This window comes from Homarus americanus, unplaced genomic scaffold (genome assembly GCF_018991925.1).
Source record: "Homarus americanus isolate GMGI-L3 unplaced genomic scaffold, GMGI_Hamer_2.0 scaffold34921, whole genome shotgun sequence".
NCBI classification, from domain to species: Eukaryota; Metazoa; Arthropoda; class Malacostraca; order Decapoda; family Nephropidae; genus Homarus; species Homarus americanus.
The window spans coordinates 13,518,844-13,541,406 of record NW_024741901.1 but is presented as its reverse complement, the minus strand read 5'-3'; the positions used below and the strand labels follow the sequence as shown (position 1 = coordinate 13,541,406).

Genomic DNA, 22,563 nt, shown 5'->3' with positions numbered 1-22,563 from the left:
TCTTTTATCCAGATCTTCGGTTCCAATGAGCAGGGGAAAATTTGGGGAATAGTGGTCCTGTCTGGTAGCAATTGGATAGGTCTCTGTTGTTCTCTCTGGGGGGTTTTCCCGAATTCCTTACCAACTGGATGGTCTCTTCAGACTGTCTTGCCTTCCTTGCTTCTGTAATGGTAATTTTGAGTCCCACCTCACGCCACCTGATCGTACTGATCGTTATAAGAACAGCAAAGTCCCAACCATTGTAAAAATTATCCACTCGTATTCAACTAGTGTACAGTATTCACTCCCAGCTAATCTTACCTTTTTGCGCTGTCAATATGTCGAAATGCCCTGTAGTATAACCTTCTCCCCGCCTACTTTATTATATATCATATTTGTATCACTTATTTAACTTGTATATTATTTGTCAATCGTGACCCATTCCCAATTATGTAACTGTATAATTTCAGCCTTCCAGCTGCCATGTTCTTTCAATAAACCGTTAATTATTATTATTATTATTATTATTATTATTATTATTATTATTATTATTATTATTATTATTATTATTATTATATCCACACACATACACACTACCAAATCCACTCCACACACACACACACACACACTACCACATCCACTCCACACTTCTGCCATACTAATTGCCACAGCCACTCCACACTGCTGCCACACATACTGCCACTTCCCCTAAAATTGAACGCAAGAGTCCTCCCATAAGACAAAAAATTTGCCAGACGATTTTTTCACTTGGATGAATTCTTACCAGACGAAATTTTCAAAATAAGACGAAAGAAGAAAAAATGTGAAAACTTAACCTTGTAACATGTAAAAATGAATGTAGAACAGCGATTAAACAAATGTAAAGTGCCCAAATAGTATGAAAATTTAGGTAGTGTCAGCAAATGTCCAAACATTATAATTAATAAAGTGGTATTAGCAAATGTCAAGGAACACAGACAGACAGACGAGTGTCATTATGGAAAATATAATTTAAAAATAGATGAAATATGAGATCACTATTCATTGTGATTGTATTATTATTGTCGCTGTTATTGCATACATACCACTTCTGATCTTTAATATATTCACCTCCATCTACCCTCCTCTCCTTCACTCATTCTATCTCAATTCATCTTCTCCTCATCGTATCTCTTTCCCTCTCAGTTCTCCTTCCCTCCTACCACTTCCTTATTTCCACACCTTCATACCATCCCTCATCCGCTTTATCTCCCTCTTTATCCCTCCTCCCTCTCGTCTGATTTCCCTCACTCCTACTTCTCTCTTCCCCACACCTATTATTCCTTCTCCTTCACTTTCCTTCACTCCAACTTCTCTCACTATCATTTATTTTCCTTCTTTAGTCTCTCTCGGTCTCTCACTCTCTCTCTGTCTCTCACTCATTCTCTCTCTCTCTGGCATCAGTTTCACCTCTGTGGAGTCGCTCAGGCAATCCGTCGATCAAAAACAAACGAACAACACAAAGCGTCCATTGACTTGCCTCCTGGCTAGGGCGACCACCTCGTTTTTTTTCTCTTTTTTTGGTATTTGTCTTGTTTTGTATGTGTGTTTTTCTGTATTGTTTTATATATGTGTTTGCCTTGATTTTCCTTTTCGTGTTTTTTTGTTTTATCTCTTTATTCGCTTTTTTTTAATTTATCTTATTTTATGTTTTTGTCTTATTTGATAAGTGAATTTGCTTTGTTTTCTCTGTGCATTTGTTTTGTTACATTTGCATAGTTGTTTTTGTTTCATTAGTGAATGAATTTTGTTATGATAGAAAATATTATGTACTACCTAATTTGTCTTTGTTTTCTCGTCAGTAAGTTTTAGACTTTAGAGTGAATACAAAACCCTTAAACATTTATATTGCTTAAGATCTGATATACAGTAGGTTCTTCGTGGACTTTGTCACCAGGATTATAAGGTTGAATTCTGAGATCCCGAGAAACTTGGAAGACGGGTTCTACCCTGGGTTGTCATCTACTGTAAGATCAAGATACATATGAAAATATTATGAGGAAGAATAGATTGATCACATGTGGATGTTTCAGAGTAAAGGAATTGTGTATTAGTGTGGATGAAAGATTTTTTCGGTTTTGTTTCTGGTATGTTTTATAAAGTTTAAGAACTGTAGTGTATGTTAGTTGCTCGGTGTTAATGATGTCTTTATTGTCTGGAGGAGGGTTGGTTATGTTCGGTTGCCTTTAATTGTCCTTTGGGGGTAAAAAAAATATCAGTAGAGAGTGTTGGGTTATTTTATAGAAATTGACGAGTTTCAGGAAAAGTGAGAAGAATTTTCTTAAACCATCTTACTCAACTTTGACCCAGTGACAGGTAGTGTGAGTCAAGGAAAACGAAGAGAAGGAGGAAAAACAAAGGTACAGTAATGAGATGAATATACAGAAGGCATAGTAACAGTAAGAGTGTAGGACGGTCAGGGATATAGATCAGGTCTGTGACTAAATGATTGAAGACATTTATAATAAAAAAGGGTTTCTGCTTTGAGTCCTTATATATCCATAAAAAACAAAAGAGTCAAGTTATATTGTCACTGAAATCTCCAAAGATGATTATGTCAACAAGGTGATTGGTGGAAAGGATGGTGTGTGTGTGTGTGTGTGTGTGGCATCAGTGTGTAGTGGATGTGGTTGTGTGTGTGTGTGTGTGTGTGTCTGTGTGTGTGTGTGTGCATCAGTGTGTAGTGGATGTGGTTGTGTGTGTGTGTGTGTGTGTGTGTGTGTGTGTGTGTGTGTGTGTGTGTGTGTGCATCAGTGTGTAGTGGATGTGGTGTGTGTGTGTGTGTGTGTGTGTGTGTGTGTGTGTGTGTGTGTGTGTGTGTGTGTGTGTGTGTGTGTGTGTGTGTGTGTGTGTGTGTGTGTGTGTGTGTGTGTGTGTGTGTGTGTGTGTGTGTGTGTGTGTGTGTGTGTGTGTGTGTGTGTATGTGTGTGTGTGTGTGTTGTGTGTGTGTGTGTGTGTGTGTGTGCATCAATGTGTAGTGGATGTGGTTGTGTGTGTGTGTGTGTGTGTGTGTGTGTGTGTGTGTGTGTGTGTGTGTGTGTAGAGAGCAGCAGCTCGAACATGGGCTTATAAACAACCCAACAGAAACAACGTGAATCCCAGTGCCGAATGGGATACTCTTAATACTGTTATGACAAAAACCTGCAAGAGACCCTCGGCCAGTTCAAAAGAATACTCCAGGACTATTTTGATGGAAATGACCCGGCAATCAAAGTACTCATCGATGATAAACGTGCTGCTTTTACTGACTGCCAGAACAACTCTCAGTCTCCGACCAAAGCTGATACCTTTCGCAAGAAGAAAGAGGCAGCCCAGCGGGAACTTCGCAATCTAAAGAACGACTGGCTTAAAAATTAAGCATGTGAAGCACAGAAACTTGCAGATCAGCACAAGATGCACGAATTTTTCATTTCCACTAAAACATTTCATGAGCCAGTCACTCATGGCACAGCCCCACTCCGCTCATCTGACGGTAACCACATAATTAAAGACGACAAAGGCCTCCTTCAGCGCTGGAAAGAGCACTACCATTTATTGCTCAACCGAAACACCGATGTGGATGTCCTGACTACCCAGCAGGTCCCTCAGCATCCAGAGCTAACCCACCTCACCTATCTTCCATCTCTGGATGAGGTAGCTACTGCCATCAAACAGATGGAAAATAACAAAACCTCATGTCCTGATGGAATCCCAGCCGAGGTGTATAAGGCAGGAGGACCTCTGCTTACCAGCCGTCTCCACGCTCTCCTGGAGAATATATGGTAAAAGGAGGAAATCCCACAAGTTCTTGAAGACGCCTCCATTGTCAATATTTATACGAACAAGGGAGACCGGTCAGAATGTGGCAACTACCGTGGGATCTCGCTGCTCTCCGTAGCTGGCAAGATTATCGCCCAAGTCCTCCTAAACAGACTTCTTCCTGAGGCGGAAAACTTCCTCCCAGAATCTCAATGTGGTTTTAGACCATCACGTTGCACCACTGACATGATCTTTGCTGCCTGCCAGATACAGGAAAAGTGCAGAGAACAGCGTCGTGACCTGTACATGGCTTTCATTGACCTAACCAAGGCCTTCGACTCGGCCAACAGGGAAGCCCCCTGGTGGACCCTCAGCCGCTTTGGCTGCCCATCAAAATTCATCGCCATCGTGAGGCAACTCCACGATGGCATGAATGGCAGTGTCCTGCAGAACGGCACCCAGTCAGAGTTCTTCCCCATCAAAACAGGGGTTAAACAAGGGTGTGTACTGGAACCAACTCTCTTTTCCATCTTCTTGGCTGCCTTCCTTACTCGTGCCAGTGCCAATTTAACCAGATGGGTGAACATCGAGTACCGGGTGAAGGAGGGGTCTTTTTAACATAAGACGACTCCAGGCAAGAACAAAGGTGTCGGCAGCTTTCATTACTGAACTTCATTATGCAGACAACCTCACCCTTGTTGCTCACACTGAACACGACCTACAGGAGATCCTGAACACCTACTCAGACGCGTATGTACACTTCGGTCTTGAGGTGAATGTACGTAAGACTCAGATTATCTTTCAACCTGCCCCTGGTTCAGACACACCTGCACCATCCATCCAGCTTAACGGTTCTACCCTCTGCCCACTTTCGATATCTCGGGTCCCACCTGTCCACCACCGCAGACATCGATGAAGAGATTCAGCATCGGATCACATGTGCACATCAAACATTGGGCGGACTCCGAAATCGTGTCTTCAACTGTAGCGAGCTGAAATTATCTACAAAGCTGCACGTATATCGAGCAGTGGTCCTGCCCACCCTATTATATGGCAGTGAGACATGGGTCACATACAGGAGGCACTTTAAGGCATTTGAAAACTTTCACCAAAGTAGTCTACGTTCCATCATTTATCTCGCAGGAATAGACCCCTTGATTTATGAAAGGTATTTACGGAACACCCTATATATATATATATAATCAACACCTCAACCGCCAGGATTCGAACCCAAGGCCCACGAGCCCATGACTGTGACCGGGGAACGCTAACCGCTGGACCACCAGGATACTGGTGGTCCAGCGGTTAGCGTACAGTCATAATCCTGTTGAGGTGTTGATTGTATGTAGAAGTCCGCGTGCTATATTGGGCTAATGAAATATATATATATATATATATATATATATATATATATATATATATATATATATATATATATATATATATATATATATATATGCATAAGAACGGAAAACGCATATATCAAGCCGGATGCAAAGATGTGGCAGGTAGTGGGGGAGAGAGCTCAGGGGTCAGAGGTGAGTGGCCCTGGAGCTATATTGCACAGGGTCCGCTGATGGAGGCGCCGCTGGGGTGAAGGTAGGGGGAGGGGTTGGAGGATCAGGGATGATGGAGGTAGGAGGGCCTGGGAGGGAAGGGAGGAGGAGGGAAACCTGATATTTTTACCTCAGCATTTTGACTCAGGGCGTTTTATATTACTTAATATAAAGACTTTATTCTCCCTTAACGTATTGACCGACGACAGTATTAGAACTTCTTCGAATATGAAGGAGGACGAGGAGAAGGATCTTACTTAAGTCTTGTTTCAGCTGATACAAACTTGAACTGTTGGTTTACAATATCTAAATTATTTTCTACTAATTTGAATGTATTTAAAATCACAGGTCTAGACATTTGTATGTCCATTTGGTAAGTGTAATTAGCTGCATGTGTCAGTTTTGATAAATAAATTAAAATGTTTCCTTGTTGGTCGTCAGAGGGCAGCCATGGCGGAGAGAAGGGCAAGAGCGGTGATGGACCCAAACCTAAGACTAAGAGAAAACCTCGTGTCCTCTTTTCCCAGGTGAGTTAGTCTTACCTCCTGCTGCCCTCAAGGCTTCATATACTGATGCCCATGGGGTGAAAAGGTAGGTCAGGTCAGTATCTGCGTAACTATAAGTGTGTGGGCAGCATTACTCGAATACTGAAAGAGTTAACATTATTCACACTTGCTTTATCAAACTCAGGCAAAACATCTTTTTCTTATATATATATATATATATATATATATATATATATATATATATATATATATATATATATATATATATAAGGAGGTCAAAAGTCCTTCCTCGAGGAAAATTTTAGGGGTGTGTGCGTGTGTGTACACGCGCGCCTTTACTAACGACAACCTCCTTCCCTCATCCTTCATCCCGCCCAACCCATAATGAGATATATTTCTATTAATTTTGTTAATAGCGCCTGAGATAGTATGATGAGGGAGGAGAAGGGTTGGAGCAGCGCTGTGAGGGTACCATGGAGAGGGAGGGTCATGGTTGGGGCAGAGTGTACAAGGAGAGGGCAGGGTTGGGGCATTATGGAGAAGGAGGAACAGGGTTGGGGCATTATGGAGAAGGAGGAACAGGGTTGGGGCATTATGGAGAGGAGGAACAGGGTTGGGGCATTATGGAGAGGAACAGGGTTGGGGCATTATGGAGAAGGAGGAACAGGGTTGGGGCATTATGGAGGAGGAACAGGGTTGGGGCATTATGGAGGAAACAGGGTTGGGGCATTATGGCGATGGAGGAACAGGGTTGGGGCATTATGGAGAAGGAGGAACAGGGTTGGGGCATTATGGAGGAGGAACAGGGTTGGGGCATTATGGAGAAGGAGGAACAGGGTTGGGGCATTATGGAGAAGGAGGAACAGGGTTGGGGCATTATGGAGGAGGAACAGGGTTGGGGCATTATGGAGAAGGAGGAACAGGGTTGGGGCATTATGGAGAAGGAGGAACAGGGTTGGGGCATTATGGAGGAGGAACAGGGTTGGGGCATTATGGAGAAGGAGGAACAGGGTTGGGGCAGCAAGGTGGGGGGGCAACGGTCTGTTGTGACGTGTGTGATAGGTCTTATCTCACCCGGTACACACAGGACGTCTTCCCCTTCCCCTCCCTCCCTCCCTCACTTCCCTCACCTTATTTCTCTTACCAGCCTCTAACTCCCTCTTTCCTTAACTCGCACCTCCTTCCTCATCATCCCCCCCTTCTCCTCTCTTTCTCACTCCCCTCTTACCTTTCATTTCATCCCCTTCACTCTCTCCCTTCACTCCCTCTCTCACTCTCTCCCCTCACTCTCTTTCACTCTTTCTCCTCATTCCCTCCATCTCTAACTTCCTCTCTTTACTCCCTCCTTCTCATTCACTTCAGTCCCCACACTTTAAGCATCCTCCTTCTTCTCACACTAACCTGTCCTCAACATTCCTTCCTACACACACACACACACACACACACACACACACACACACACACACACACACACACACACACACACACACACACACACAAACTTCATCCATACCACCCCCACAAATAAACTACATACGCTGCAACCACAATATTCCCACAGCCACACCACCTCCCTATCACCTCCTCATTACCTCTCCCCCCACCTCCCAACACTACCTCTCCTTCACCCCCATCGCCCCTCCCTCCCCTCCACCCTGGGCCTGGGAAAGTTAGCCAGAGTACACGGCTCTTGATGATGTTTACATATGGCGATAAACTTTCACATGTATCCTGATATGTATACAGGTCGTATACACTCATGTATACAGGTCACAAATATCCATGTATACAGACCACATACACCCATGTATACGGTTTACATAGACTCATTTCTGCAGAGTCCTGTAGATTCATGTGTACGTCATAAACTTCCGTGCTCTCATTTAGATAGGACGCATTTTAATTTGTATAAGATCATAGGAACCTACAGGTATTTATACAGGATCAAATACAACGAGGTGTAAGGTAATATACACTGTTTACAGGTCACACCATGTGTACTAGTCACATATGTATGTCACGTCCGCGCATTCATACAGGTTATAACTGTTTGCCAGTAAGGCAGATGTCGAACAGATCCCTTTCGTTGAGGGTGATCTCAGGGTTACTCATTAAGTTTTGCAAAGTCCCTTTTCCTGTTCTTCAATCGGCGGGTCCTGGGGCAGTTGTTACCATAGTGTCTCTCTTCAACGCTCCCTTTTTTCACAGAGCTTCTGTGTGTTCAATCGCATCCTTAAGATATAATTCTATCTTTCCTAATCTATCGACCAGGAAGACCATCACTGAAGCAAGTTTCTCGGCTGCCTGCGGTGTATCAATGTCTGCATGATTTATTTTGAAAATCATTGATGTTGTCAGCTACTTTCTCCATTTAAACTTATACTTTCACTCTCTACAGTATATTCTTAACATCTGGTGTCAGTTATTGATGTGTGGTGGTATACTGGCTCTCTGCCCGGGGTCCTTCTGGTGAGGAAGGGCTGGGAGGATCCTTTACCCAAGGCCGGATACGCCACAATTCTAACTTGCCTGCTGACCGCCCTCGGCACCACTGTGCGTAGGTGTGACACCTGCTTGCTGCCCCTGCCCAGAGCAGTCCCTGTTGGGAGTAAAAGTCAGTGGCATGACTTGTTACTTTGAGGCAGTGTTGTTGAAGAAGAGTAGGAAGACTAACACAGTCCTTGAGTCACGCCCTAACTCCTCTCCCTCAATTGATACCCGCATAACTTTGTCATGTACTTTATTTCCAGTCAACACTCTCCCTCTTTTTTTTTTAATTTCATCGCACAGTCTTCACAAAACATGATTTCCCCTTTCGGATTTGCTCCTCACGTGAAAAACGACTCGCACTCTTCTGACAATTTAGTCTATTGTCAAGTATTTTTTTTGTGTGTGTGTCAATGTACTATGACCTAAACTGTAATATTATGTTTATGAAATTCAGACCATCATCCCTACTTGGCGTCATCTACGTCGCACACACAAATATCCTTTACCCTTCAAGTTTTATCCCTCCTCCTCCTCCTCCTACACACACCTGCCCTTCTACATATCAGTATGTGTAGGCGTAGTGGAACATACTGACATCCTCATTTAACGTTCCTTCTTTCTTACAGTCCTCATTTAGTAACATTAACACACACACTTATTCGTTGTTGTCAGGTTTATCTCGCCTCACAATTTGTAAGCTGAAAGGAAAAACATAAATTGGCCTAAATATCTGGAACAACAACGAGAGGAGGAAGTGGACAGTGGGAGAGATCAAAGAAGAGAGGAGGAGGGTGGAAGATTGAAGGAGAATGGAAGTGAGCCAGGGAGGGAGGAGGAATGGAGGAGTAAGCCTGAGAAAGAGGAGAATGAGTGTAAGCAAGAGAAGGGGGAGGAGCTCGGAGTGAGGAAGGGAGGTACTCGTGCTGGGTTATGACACAGTGTTTATTGTTTGCTCGACCTACCTGAAGTATATTATGATGCACTACAGTGTCTCAAGGACATGCCTGCACCTCTCAAGTGGTCCTGTGGCCCGAAGGCGTGCTTATATCTGTATATATATATATATATATATATATATATATATATATATATATGTGCGTGTGTGTGTGTGTGTGTGGTCAGAATGTTCGCCTCGCAAGCGAGTGGACCCAGGTTCCATCCCCGGGCAAGGTGAAATCAAGGTCTGTTAGAAGAGGCTATAGACCTTGGCTGAAACCATGGACCACTTATTGGGAACTGGAAATTAATCGATTTGCAGATCGTGTTCTGGGGTAATAGTCAGGCACTGCAGTTCGTTATTGTCCGGTCTTCTCAGATCAATTATTACTTGACAATAGGTCATGCAACTGGTTAACTTAGGGCGTGATTGTTGTGTAGGCGACAGCATCTATATTTTAAAGAAATACATGTCAAGGTGGCCCTAGGGTCGATTATCCTCGAACACGAGGCGCAGCCATTGTATACAGTAAGTATAATAAATAGAAATACGAATATACGCCTTCTTGTGGAGAACTTCTAGGTAAGGTAATTTTTTAGATGAAAATAAGATGATAGCCAGTTGTTGTTATGCATGTTGCCCAGTAGTACAGTACCTGCGGTTACCCCCAAACTGCATTACACCTGAGTTAGGTAGTGCTTCCTTACCGGCGGGGAATGCCTTAGTCAAAGCTATGACCATGCTTTTTTACCTTTTGACCCCTAAACTATAACAACTGGAGGTTAGGGAATATAATTATAGCCAAAATAAACACTGTAGCCTTATGATATGGTGCGGGGGATACAGGTTTACATATTGTCTGCTGATACTCCAACCGTAATAACATGGAAAAGTTGTAGTAAATATGGTGAATAGTAACTTCACGCGTCCATTATAATAACTGCACGCCCCTGTAGTAGGTGCCCACTTTCCCCTGCAGTAGGTGCCCACTTGCCCCTGTAGTAAGTGCCCACTTGCCCATGCAGTAGGTGTCCACTTGCCCCTGTAGTAGGTACCTGATTGCCCCTATAGTAGGTGCTCACTTGCCCCTGTAGTAAGTATCCACTTGCCCCTATAGTGGGTGCCCACTTGTCCCTGTAGTAGGTACCTGCTTGCTCCTGTAGTAGGTACACACTTACCCCTGTAGTTGGTGTCCACCTCCCACCCGTGTACTACATGTCCACTTGCCTCTTGTCCCACTAGTAACCAGTCTTTTCCTACAGGCTCAGGTATACGAGCTGGAGCGGAGGTTCAAGCAACAGCGGTACCTGTCAGCGCCTGAGCGCGAGCACTTGGCGGGTCTACTCAAGCTCACCTCCACACAGGTCAAGATCTGGTTCCAGAACCGCCGGTACAAATGCAAGAGGCAGCGACAGGACAAAAACCTCGAGATGAGCACTGCAGCTGCCGCCGCTGCCGCCTCCATGGCTTCCGTCACCTCCCCCCGCAGAGTGGCCGTCCCGGTGAGTGTATGGCTGGGTGGGTAGGGTGGAGAGTTAATATGAGTGTGTGAGGGAGGGTGAGATGATTTAACCGAACTTTACTTAATTTTACACAATCTCTTCAAAGCTTAATTTAAATAACCTAACTTATCAACCTAATTGAACCTAATCAAACCTAACTTAAAGGCGTAACTCAACTCAACTTGTCTTAAATGTAACTTAACCTAATCTAACCATACTTAACCTAGCATAATCTCACCTAACTCTTAAGCCCCACCCTACCTGAATTAACCTGTCCTGATCTAACCTAGCCATATCAAACCTGTCCTAACCTCTGCCACACGACGCACCAACCCCAGTGAGTCATGGCAACAATATTATTAAGATAACATTGATGCTTATCTCGGTATAGTCTGCGGCTCAACAAGATTTTATACGCACAGATATAAACAGTGTGTAATAATAATAATAATAATAAACGGTTTATTAATAGAGTTGCAGCCGGTTGCTGAAAATATAGACTTACATTTGATTTAGACATAATGATATAATATGCATTGAATACATTTACGGGGCTGTACAGTACATAAATCAGGAGTTGTTTATTATTTTAACAATAGATGGTATGGTGCTGTTCTTATATCTATCGGTGCGGGCTCTTATGGGCTGAATTTTGTTGTAGTGGCGGACTGCGCGAGTTGGGTGGGGGGCTGCAGGTGGCAGGAGGTGGCAATGGCGAGGGTGGTGCAGTAGTCCACAGCCAAACCTTTCCAGTGCTTGGTGGTGGAGGTCACTGAGGGATGGCATTTCCAGGGTGGAGAGAGCGTTGGTGTAGCCAGAGTATTCTGCGCCGAGCATGATTCTGCAGGCCCTTTTCTGCTGTGTGTGTGTGTGTGTGTGTGTGTAATAATAAAAATAATAATAATTAGCCGCTTATTGAAAGAGCATGGCAGCCGGAAGGCTAAAAATATACAGTTGCGTGATTGGAGAATGGGTCTCTTGATTGGCAAATAATATACAAGTAACATAAGTGATACAAATATGATATACAATAACTAGGTGGGGAGAAGGTCATACTACAGGGCATTTCAATATAGTGACAGTGCAAAATGGTAAGATTGATTGGGAGTGAATGCACTGGTTGATTACCAGTTGTTGATAATTTTTACAATAGCTGGGACTGGGTTGTTCTTATAGCGATCCGTATGTACTCGTAAGGGCTGGATGCGGTTGCAATGTCGAACAGCAATTCGCGGACGAGGGATCTCGGGTGGTTATAGGAGCCGGTGTTGAGGATGGTGGAGAAGCTTTTCACGAAATTTGCAAATGAGGTCTTGGTGATGGTCAGAGAGAGCCGAGAGGGTCAGTGTGTTGAGCGCCCCTTGATATGTGGAGTAGGGAAGGGAGAGAATAATCTTGCATGCTCTCTTTTGCTCATTTTCTAGGTGTTTCTGTTGTGTGGCATTTAGGAAGAAGACCAGGCAAGGGAGGCATAGGTGAGCTTGGGAAGTATGAATGTTGTGTGTGTGTGTGTGTGTGTGTGTGTTGGAGGTATTCATGAGGGAAGAGTAAGTAGGGTGGGAGGTAGGAGCAGGCAAGGATGTATAATTATAGTATAATTTTGACATTTGTGTTAAAAAATTTAATTCAATGTTTACATTTTGATTGTATTTGAAATACGTTTGTAAAAGTTATACTGTAGTCTATAGTGACTTGGCCTATCAAGTTTTGATTGAATTTGTTCGTAAGACAACATTTTGAGTGAGTCCGTACAGGTCGTACCGTACAATTAATGAACACGAAAACACTTGTTTGGTGGCGATATTCTCGGTGCCAGTGTGTTCTTGATTTGACTTTATTCTCTTTCTGGCAGATGAGACAATAGCTTTGTGTTGCATTATGAGAATACTGGAACCAGAGAGCAGTTCTTGGTACAGTCGTTTCTATTGTAATTGTACCCAGAAGTGCAATGGTGGCAAGGTAGAACAAGGCCTTTTATTGCTAGTGCCGTGCCTCAAGCGAGGTCTGTGCTCATAGCTACAATTCATAGTTAACCAACCCACGAGAAAAGATTTCTTGCTCCCCTTGGATCCCTAAAAGGGAAGAAGGGCGGCCGCCCACTTAGACCCTCCTCCTCTAAGGTTCTCCTCGGGTGGGGAGAGGAATGTGTGTTCGGTGACAGACACATTAAAGTGTTGTACATTACACTGGTCAGGGAATACTGTACTGATATCATTAACTCATTAAAATCAATGTCTAGCTTTTAATTTGGGAATTAGGTATGATTTACACATAGATCAATAAACCACACACACACACACACACACACACACACACACACACACACACACACACACACACACACACACACACACACACACACACACACACACACACACACATAACATGATAACATATAATAATACCCGGTATGTATTTCATTTCACAGGTGTTGGTGCGTGACGGGAAACCATGTCCTGGAGGATACCCGCCCGCTTACCCCCCCGCCTACACCCCCCCACAGTACTCACCCCCGGCCTACCAGTGCCCGTACACCGGACAGACAGCAGCCTACCCGCAGACTCAGACGTTCAACCAGCAGACACTTCGCACCTGGTGATGCGGGCAGCGGCAGGACCGAGAAGTGGACGGCTACCACTACCACGCCGCTCCAACTAACACATCGATTGTTCCTAGTGCCAGAGAGGACACACAGCGAGCAACCACACGCGTTATGTTCTTAGTGCAGGAAAGTGAGAGCAAGAAAACGTGTGTCTTCTTGCACTCTACGTGTAGGGAAGGAAAGTGAGCAAGAAAAATATGAAATATGTCCTTCCAGTGTGAGGAGAAGTTTGATATTGTTTTCGCTCATACGAAACACGTGAAAGACGAGGAAAATAAATTAAGATGTCTGTTAAGGAAGTACCAGCTTTCCCATAGTACCTGGTAACCGGATGGCTGCATCAGGCCCACACACTCCTCTACCTGGCGAGAAAGACGAAAAGGAACACTTCAACAGAATTGTTAGACACATCGTGCCAAGTAAGGCGGTGAAGACGAGTCAGTTGAAGCACGCTCTCTTGATGCCACAACACCCACCTCCCCATACTGGGCAGGTCGGGAACTGTTCGTCTCTCACGGCGGAATAGTTGGTTCTACGACGTGTTTATCTTACCTTTGTTAATTCCGGGTTTAGAAATTATCAGAAACGATATGATCAATTTTGTGTTCTCTTTACTCCTTGTTAAGGGCAGGACACCCACAAGGAAATAATATTATTTAAGGAAACGTAGTGTCCTCATTATTAATGAAGTAAAAGAATAAATACGATAGAGAAGAAATGTTAAAAAAAATCTTCATGTACAGTACAAAGAGGAAATTGACGTTGTCATGCCATTTTCTGCAGGAAAAGACTGAAACATAATACAATTATATTACAATAATTAAACAAAAAATAATTATAATTAAAAATAATAATACAGAAATGTAATGGAAGCTCCTTCGAAGCATCAAGGAAATGTCATAATTTTTGAAGGGAAAGAAACAAAAGGGAAGAAAAACGCATTTGATTCCGCCGGACTTTTATTTTTTTTTTATTTAATGAAGAAGAAAGCCAGTGACCCATGGCATGAACAAAACAACTAAGTCATTTTTCAAGATGTAAACAACTAAGGGCAATGACACGTAATGTCTTACAAAGCCGGAACTCATCTCCTGGATTTCAAGATCACGAGTGTAAGAACAAAAATAACAAAAAGATACCACAAACAGCACCGAGACTCAACAACTTGAACCATCACAACAACAAGTGTCACAACCATGATCACGAGTACAACTAACGATTTAATCTACAACCAGATATAACAGCAACCTAATGATAGTACAATTTAAAAAACAAAACAATGTTTAACGGGCACAAACTGTAACAAAACTCACGACAAACCAGAAATATAAAAAAATAAACTTACAACCATTAATATTCCTTTCACGATGATCAATCTAAACATAAAACAACTTAATATCTTTATTATCTTTGAAGTCACATCACACTAAGTGCCCGACAACATTTCAAGAAGTATTAGATCCATGGCCATGCTGGGCCGATCACTGTATGGTAAGCGTGGAGAGGTACAGCAGACCTTTGATAACAATGAAGGAGGCGGAGAGAGATGTAGCCTCAGCATCATCCACAGTAAACAGTTTATCTGACATAAGACTTTTGTTAGATTGACCTTTAGGGCATATGTATACTAAAGTTTTTATTAAATTCTGTGACTTTAACCAATACTGTAACATTGACCATTACGGTGACGTTAACCAGGTTTATATTTGTCATTGACTACAATTCCAGTACGTCTTAATGTTTTTGTTGGTTATGTTTGCTCTGAATCTGGTAACAATGTGTGAATGTACTGTAGGACCCAATCAAAGAAAATATTACAAAGATATTATTGAACATATCTTTATTCTCAAACTCATCTGTCAAATGTTTAATTTAGTTAGAACGTATCACACACACACACACACACACAATCAGAACAGATAAACGTTACACTTATTTATCTTATTGCAAATTATTACTGATATTGTCAGTTTTATAGTTTGCGTTAATACTTGCCGCTGGTCAACACTTGGTGTATATTATGTATACTATACAACTAGAAGTAATGGCCTTAATATAAATATTTTAATGTTATTTTTTAAATTTTTAACATTTTGGATTTAAGACAAAATTTTCTTAATAGTTTGATCTTATTTATTTTCTGTCTTTTGTTGTTTATTGCTAAATATACTATATGTGATAAAAAATTGTGACGTTGCGTGACAGAAAATTCATTCGCAGGTAAAAAATACATCTATTGCCTTCATTAATCTTAATACGGAAATATACACGACGATATAGTGCCATTAAATCAAGGAAACATGTAGTTATGAACACCATCCAAGGACAACCAATTTGTATAACTAGATCTTCGTCTTAGGCACAATGTTAAGATGCTGATGCTATATTCATTATGTCACACATTACGTCAGTCACTTTCGTAGTAAATACAGTTACTATATTTACACTCGACTTCCTCGTTTAATTTACGATGAAAAAACATGTTGTAAAATTCCCAGTTAGAATATCGCGCACCGTAAATTGATATTCATGTAGTGACGGAGGCTGTTAGTGGAACCATTGTTTTTGTGGGCTAATGATGTCACTGTAAACATGGACCCACACGACCACAGGGTGTGTGTGTGTGTGTGTGTGTGTGTGTGTGTGTGCGTGTGTGAGAGCGGAAATTACAGCGCTAAAGTTCCCGTAATAAACCAGAATCGCGTTTTGTCCAAGTAATGTTGTCTGGCACTGACTCGGAGCATCAATTCCTTGTTTGACTCTCATGCAAGCGAGGCGTGGTGATAAAGATGTGCTTGTCCGTTTACTCCGTTCCACCCACAAAACGTTCATACGTTCACAATCACTTGTTAATACACTGTCACTGTACACACACCATATAAATAGAGTAACACATTGTGTAATGTATGTATGCATGTATGTATGTATGTATTCCTAAAAGTACATTTATCTTCATATAAGCCAGCCTAAGAAACCATATACAAGGAAGTATAAATGTAAATGCGGATTAACACTCATAGACGTAAACAAATGCATATTAGTCACACACACACACAGGTCATCACCAACAGTCACCCTCGGGAGAAAGAGAGGAAGATTTGGTAAATATACCATCACTGTCATCCTGTGATCCCCTGCCAGTTCCTCCTCCTCCTTTCTCCCTATTACTCTCCCTCTCTCTCCCCTTCCCTCTCCTGCCTTCTCTCCCTCCTTCCCTCTCCCCCCACCCCCAAGTAAACAGTAACCCAATCTCGCTTCTGCCTTGGGACATTAAATGGTCAGATATGTCCATTTAATGTCCCAATAGACATAGTATTGGCTATTGTCCTCTCTGATGACTGGGATGGCGACAGTTTACTCTAAATTAAAGGATTATTGAGACAAACCTCGGTAATTATTAGCACTATCATGACTGCTCATTATCTTATATATACTGGGCGTCATAAGCTTTAGAATATTCTTAAGTTGTCTCATATTTTTTTTTTGTGAAGTTGGTAACTGGTTCTCTGTAACTCACCTGAATGTATAGTGATTCATATTAGTGCAAAACCTATAAATGACGAGAAACAAAATAACTGCAGTCTGTAATACAGATCGTCCTAACTTTGGACCCAGAATACGTAGAATAATAATCCGAAATATTTTATTATATTTTTGGCATTAAAGCGAACTGTGTGGGGTACGGGTTACTGTGGCCCTTCGTAAGGTCTATTTATGCCGCTAAAGTTCGATGTCATATGTGAATTTTTAAGATTCTAAGTTCCATCCAATGTCATTTCATATAATTATTAAAAAAAAATTATTATCAGTGTCAACAAGCTGTACCGAACCGATACATCCGGATCTTCTATGCTGGTCACATACGTTTATGAAGATGAAATATGTTGCAGTAAGTGACATCAAACCTCAGAATGACTAAACTATAAAACTTCAGGTGGTGGTGCTGTTTTAACCACTTGAAGGTAGGTGGTGGTAAAGGTTGGTGTTGTGGCTGCTTGAGGCTTGGAGGAAAGAGACGTCAGGGCGTGTTAGTAGCAAGTTGGCCGTATCTCTCACACTTCCTCCGTACAAGTCCAAGTGAATAACGCTTTGTTGTGTATCTAGGAAGAAATTCGTTTCATGATATGAATATTTGTGCCTTAATGATGGTGTGAGTTATATAGATTGCTGTGGTCTGTTTTAAGAAAATCCTTTTTTTGATATAGTTTTGTGAAATACCACTTAAGCTTTACTTAAAAGCAAACTTGGTGTGTGTGTGTGTGTGTCGATATATAATTCATAGCTGTTACCAACTTCCGATGAATTATCACAATTACTCAGTTACTTATACATTCTTATACATTGATTGATTCCAGGACATTTACTTACTTTGCAGTAGACTGGAGCTGTAGAGTGGGTAGTGTACTGTATACTGTAGTGTTATTGTAGAACATCCAATATTTTCATGTTATTTCTGGTGTCCAGAGAACTCGGTGATATTCGATTTATTTTTAACGAATGAGAGATATTATATAAACTTGTCTGGTAACAGTGACGTGTGTTGGTGATGGTGAGGGCTCTTGGGCATCAGTTCGCTCACCTGTGCCAATGTTTTTATTAAAAAGAAAAGTTTATTTCTCAACAAGTGTGAACCATTTATTGTTATTTTTTATTTTAAGATATTAATTATATACAAAGTTAGTTTATCATTCAGTGACATGTAGGTGACGTCACAAGGAAGATTTAATGCAGAATGATGACGTCTGAAGAAACTATCATCTGAACTACGACGTTTAGGGTAAAATATCAGGTTACTGACAACATAAGGGTGAGCAATAAGCCAACGCCTAATTATTTAACAAATGATGTCAGAGTTACTTGACAAACGTTTAGGATGAACCACCTTATCATATTACCACCTCATTAGTCCCAGCTGGTTGAAGGTTTATCACCTATCACGTCCGCTGTGCAGCAGGAGCAGGATAGACCATCTTTTGATTATTAAATTGCTAAAAGATTTCCAGCGGTTACAGTGTCATCAACCTTTATTTCACGTATGAATTGTCTATAAATCCCATAGCTATAATATTTGTCAGATGATATTAGGATTAGTGTTATTTTTTCAGCAACTTGTAAATAATTTGTGAATAGTCTGAATGCAGATACTAATCTAGTGTGCATCTTTATAAATAAATAAATATATATATATATATATATATATATATATATATATATATATATATATATATATATATATATATATATATATATATACAAAAAATCAATAGAAGAATTCCATGTTGATGAACTCTAATAACAACAGCTAGAGGTTATTCTGTTCTGTACATGTGAACATAAACTTCTGTCTCGTTTGTTTATGAGGTTGAGTAATGTCATTTCTTCCCTGTTGTGTGATTGGGAGTCCTTGGAAGATTCATAAATTATTGTATGTTTTATTTAGTGAATCAATGACTATTTTTAGTAATATATGAAACTCTTATTCATATTACCTGTTACGAATCTTATACACAGATAACCAGTCGCAGCCAAGAAAATGCAATTTGAAAATTGATTGACGGCCACTCCACACCCAAATAGATGCTTACCTCATCGAGGTGTTCCACAAGTCAATCAAAGCAATTGTTTACCTCATGTGTGCGTTCCACAGGTGACGTCACAGAGCGTAAGTTGTAGTCTCATCTCAGAGTGTCTTGCCATAACTTAGTGAAATAATAGCAATATGATTTTGATGTTGTCACGAGGATACGTCCAGCAGTACCTATATTTATCTCAGTGTAATTCTAACACTGCACTAGCGTAAATGGTTGGTTTGTACAATGATGAACGTTTCTAAATCAAATTTAGATTCACAATGATTCATACCAAAAATAAATAATCCCATAAACTGTAAGATGTGGAACGCCTCTCACTCGTTTACACAGATAATAATCAAAATGGTGCCAAGATTTTATCGGAGTCTTCCAAACTTAGCCGAGTTCTATTCTCGTTTATGGGAAAAGTGGGCTTTTTTTAAAGAATTTGGCCATATATATATATATATATATATATATATATATATATATATATATATATATATATATATATATATATATATATATATATATATATATATATATATATATATATATATATATATACACTGTATGAATCTAATGATTCTAAACAATATTCCTACGTTAACAAAGGTTCTAGCTATTGTAATTCTTCAGTGTAAAAACTCTCATTGCGGATTCAGTTTCAGAAACCCTTAGAAAATTTTTATTACAAAAATGAGAATACAATAGAAAATAGGGCAAAGTTGATGTAGCTTTAACTTAATGCTAATGTAAAAAGCTTGTACTTATTTGCCAAAGAATATTGTTCTGTATTTTTTGCATTAAATAAACACGAAACAATTTCTGAAGCTTTGTTTTAGTTTATAATGTTCTAAGTTGTATTATATGCCTCTATTGTGTGACATCTTGTTATCTCACTTCTCCCACTCCCTCCCCTCCTCTTCGTTATCCCTTTCCGTCTCAAGGTGGTTCCTCTCTTGTTTGTTTTCTTGCTTGTCCGGACGATGTCTCAAGTGCATTAAACGTATCACTACTTGCATTTCTTGTGTTTGCACCATACTGAAGTTCATTTGTCGTCAGCGTTATATTCTATTAAGAATTTCGACAGTAACAATACAGTAATGCTGGAATATTTAGTCGTTTCGGAATGGACCATATTTTTTATTATTATTGTGGAGGTAAATGGCTCACCTCAGTCATAGAAGATTTCTTTGCGGTGATCATCTTAAAGAAATGCTTTCAAAACAGTTTCAATTTCACAGTAGACTTTTTCGTCTTATATTCAAAGGCATCATACAAAATGTACCATCCACCATACAGTATTTATTATAGGAATGAACAGAGGTAAGTCTCGTGTCTTTGTGTACACTACAGAGAGGGTGGACATGCATTAGTTCAGTGTATCTCACCCTTTTAGAATACGAAACAATAACTTGCTGCTGACCAACAATAGGAATCTAACACCACCAAGATACTCCGTATTGAAACATACCATTCATGAGTCCTATAATTTGTGGTGGGTAACACGTCTTGGCAATAAAACAAAGAAAAGCATTTCAAATGTTAATGGCGTAATATTATTTTATCTATTCTTGCTCACAATAAATCTTTGCTAGAAACATCATGTGAAGAACACCATGTGAGAGCTCGTGGAAACCCTCGCACGTATAACAATCTGTCTAGTCCTACAGCGTCAGCACCAAAAAAAAAAATCGCTGGTAAAAATCAAATCGCAAGGTGTCCGATAAGTCTTAACCTAAAAGGGAATTACAGCCAGCACAGTAAATCTTTCGAAGTGTTATTATAAAAATATTACATTCATTAAAAATACACATATAGTATTTATGATCAAATACACAATTTTTCATAACTCTGACAAAATGTCTACCAAAGAATTTATTATTGTAGTTCCCTCAACATAGAGAATTTTCAGACATCTTGGTGATGATGATAATGGTGTTGAGACAGGGATCAGTGGTTCCAATACTCTGCTGTTCAAAGCTGAGTAGTGCCCTTCACATCTCTGGATATTGTTCCCTTCACAGTTACACATCTTGCAGTAAATATTACAAAAGCAAAGCAATATTACCTAAAGAATGATTTGCCATATAAAAAAACCGGACATACCTAAAACAAAAGTTAAAATCACCACACACAAGTGTTATTTTCCCTTTTACTTTATCTCTTTGTTTACATTGTCGCTGCCAGGTAGGCGCGCAAAGAAAGCAAAGGTTTGACAAACATAAGAAAATAAGGAGTCTGCAATAGGCCTGTTGGCCTGTGCATGGCAGCTCCTGTCGAGAGTTACTACCACTCTCTATCATCCATGAATCTAGCCAGCCTCCTTTTGAAACTTTCCAGAGTTCCAGCACTTACTACAAAGTTGCTAAGCTTGTTCCACCCGTCCACCACCTTATTATGAACCAGTTTCTTCCTATCTCCCTCACTTGATTAACAAAAGCTTTCAATACAAAAATGAAGAAACAAAGAGTCAACATATAGATTAACTATAGATCTGGTAATGCTTGAGCTGGGCTTGTAAACATTCTTGGGAAATGATGTTGGCGCCCACTGTCTGGATGGCCGTTGCATCATACCTGGGTGTTAATCCACTACCTCACTACAGCTGCAGATATACCACGTGGTCCGGGTAGGTCCTCCAGCTTAAACAGAGTGTTGGCGAAGGTTCTTGTTTCTCATGTGATGAAGTTAGGAATTCATAGTTCTCACCTGGGTGGAGTAGGGAGTCCTCAGTTCTCTCCTGATGTAGTTAGGAGTCTTTCTTTGCTTCTCATCCAGTGTTGGTGGTGGCGAGTGTATGGTGGACAGGGTGTGTCTGGTCCGGTCAGGTCAACATTGACCGCTAAGCACTGATTGTCGCTCTAACAGTTGTTTCTTTCTTTCGAGTAGAAATTGTCACTTTTGTATATCACTTGTGGATTGATGATCAATCTTTGCACTGTACTATTGATGGGAGGATGTTGATAAATCCAGTTACAGAGGAGGAAATGGGGAAAGGGAGTGTGTCTGACAAACCAGGCTGGCAGCTGTCGCAATGGTCAAGAGACCACGTGCAGCGCCGAGGTCCTCACCCTAGACCTAGTGTGTGTGTGTGTGTGTGTGTGTGTGTGTGTGTGTGTGTGTGTGTGTGTGCTTTCGATATCACATGTGTTTTTCTAACCGTGTTGTCCCTACCTCAGTCTCACTCTCTATCATCCATGAATCTAGCCAGCCTCCTTTTGAAACTTTCCAGCGTTCCAGCACTTACTAGAACATAAGAACATAAGAAAATAAGGAGTCTGCAATAGGCCGGTTGACCTGTGCATGGCAGCTCCTGTCGAGAGTTCCTACCACTCTCTATCATCCATGAATCTAGCCAGCCTCCTTTTGAAACTTTCCAGAGTTCCCGCACTTACTACAAAGTTGCTAAGCTTGTTCCACTCGTCCACCACCCTATTTGTGAACCAGTTTCTTCATATCTCCCTCCTAAACCTAAACTTATCCAACTTGAATCCGTTGCTCCGAGTCCTATCCTGCTCGGATATTATAAGAACTTTATCTATATCCCCTTTATTGATTCCTTTCACCCACTTAAATACTTCTATCATATCTCCCCGCACTCTTCGTCTTTCTAGGGAATGCAAGTTAAGTTTCTTTAA

At 41.0% G+C, this 22,563-nt stretch overlaps 1 protein-coding gene across 1 annotated transcript in view; it reads left to right on the top strand.

Annotated features, from left to right (window-relative positions):
* Nucleotides 1-19,752, top strand: part of LOC121876068 (homeobox protein Nkx-2.2-like) — a 38,390-nt gene extending 18,638 nt beyond the window's left edge. The window contains exons 3-5 of the mRNA XM_042380973.1: nucleotides 5,754-5,839; nucleotides 10,508-10,747; nucleotides 13,176-19,752. Coding sequence (XP_042236907.1) covers nucleotides 5,754-5,839; nucleotides 10,508-10,747; nucleotides 13,176-13,346 — 497 coding nt within the window. The 3' untranslated portion in view covers nucleotides 13,347-19,752. The remainder of the gene's footprint in view (nucleotides 1-5,753; nucleotides 5,840-10,507; nucleotides 10,748-13,175) is intronic.
* Nucleotides 19,753-22,563: the final 2,811 nt, after the last annotated feature.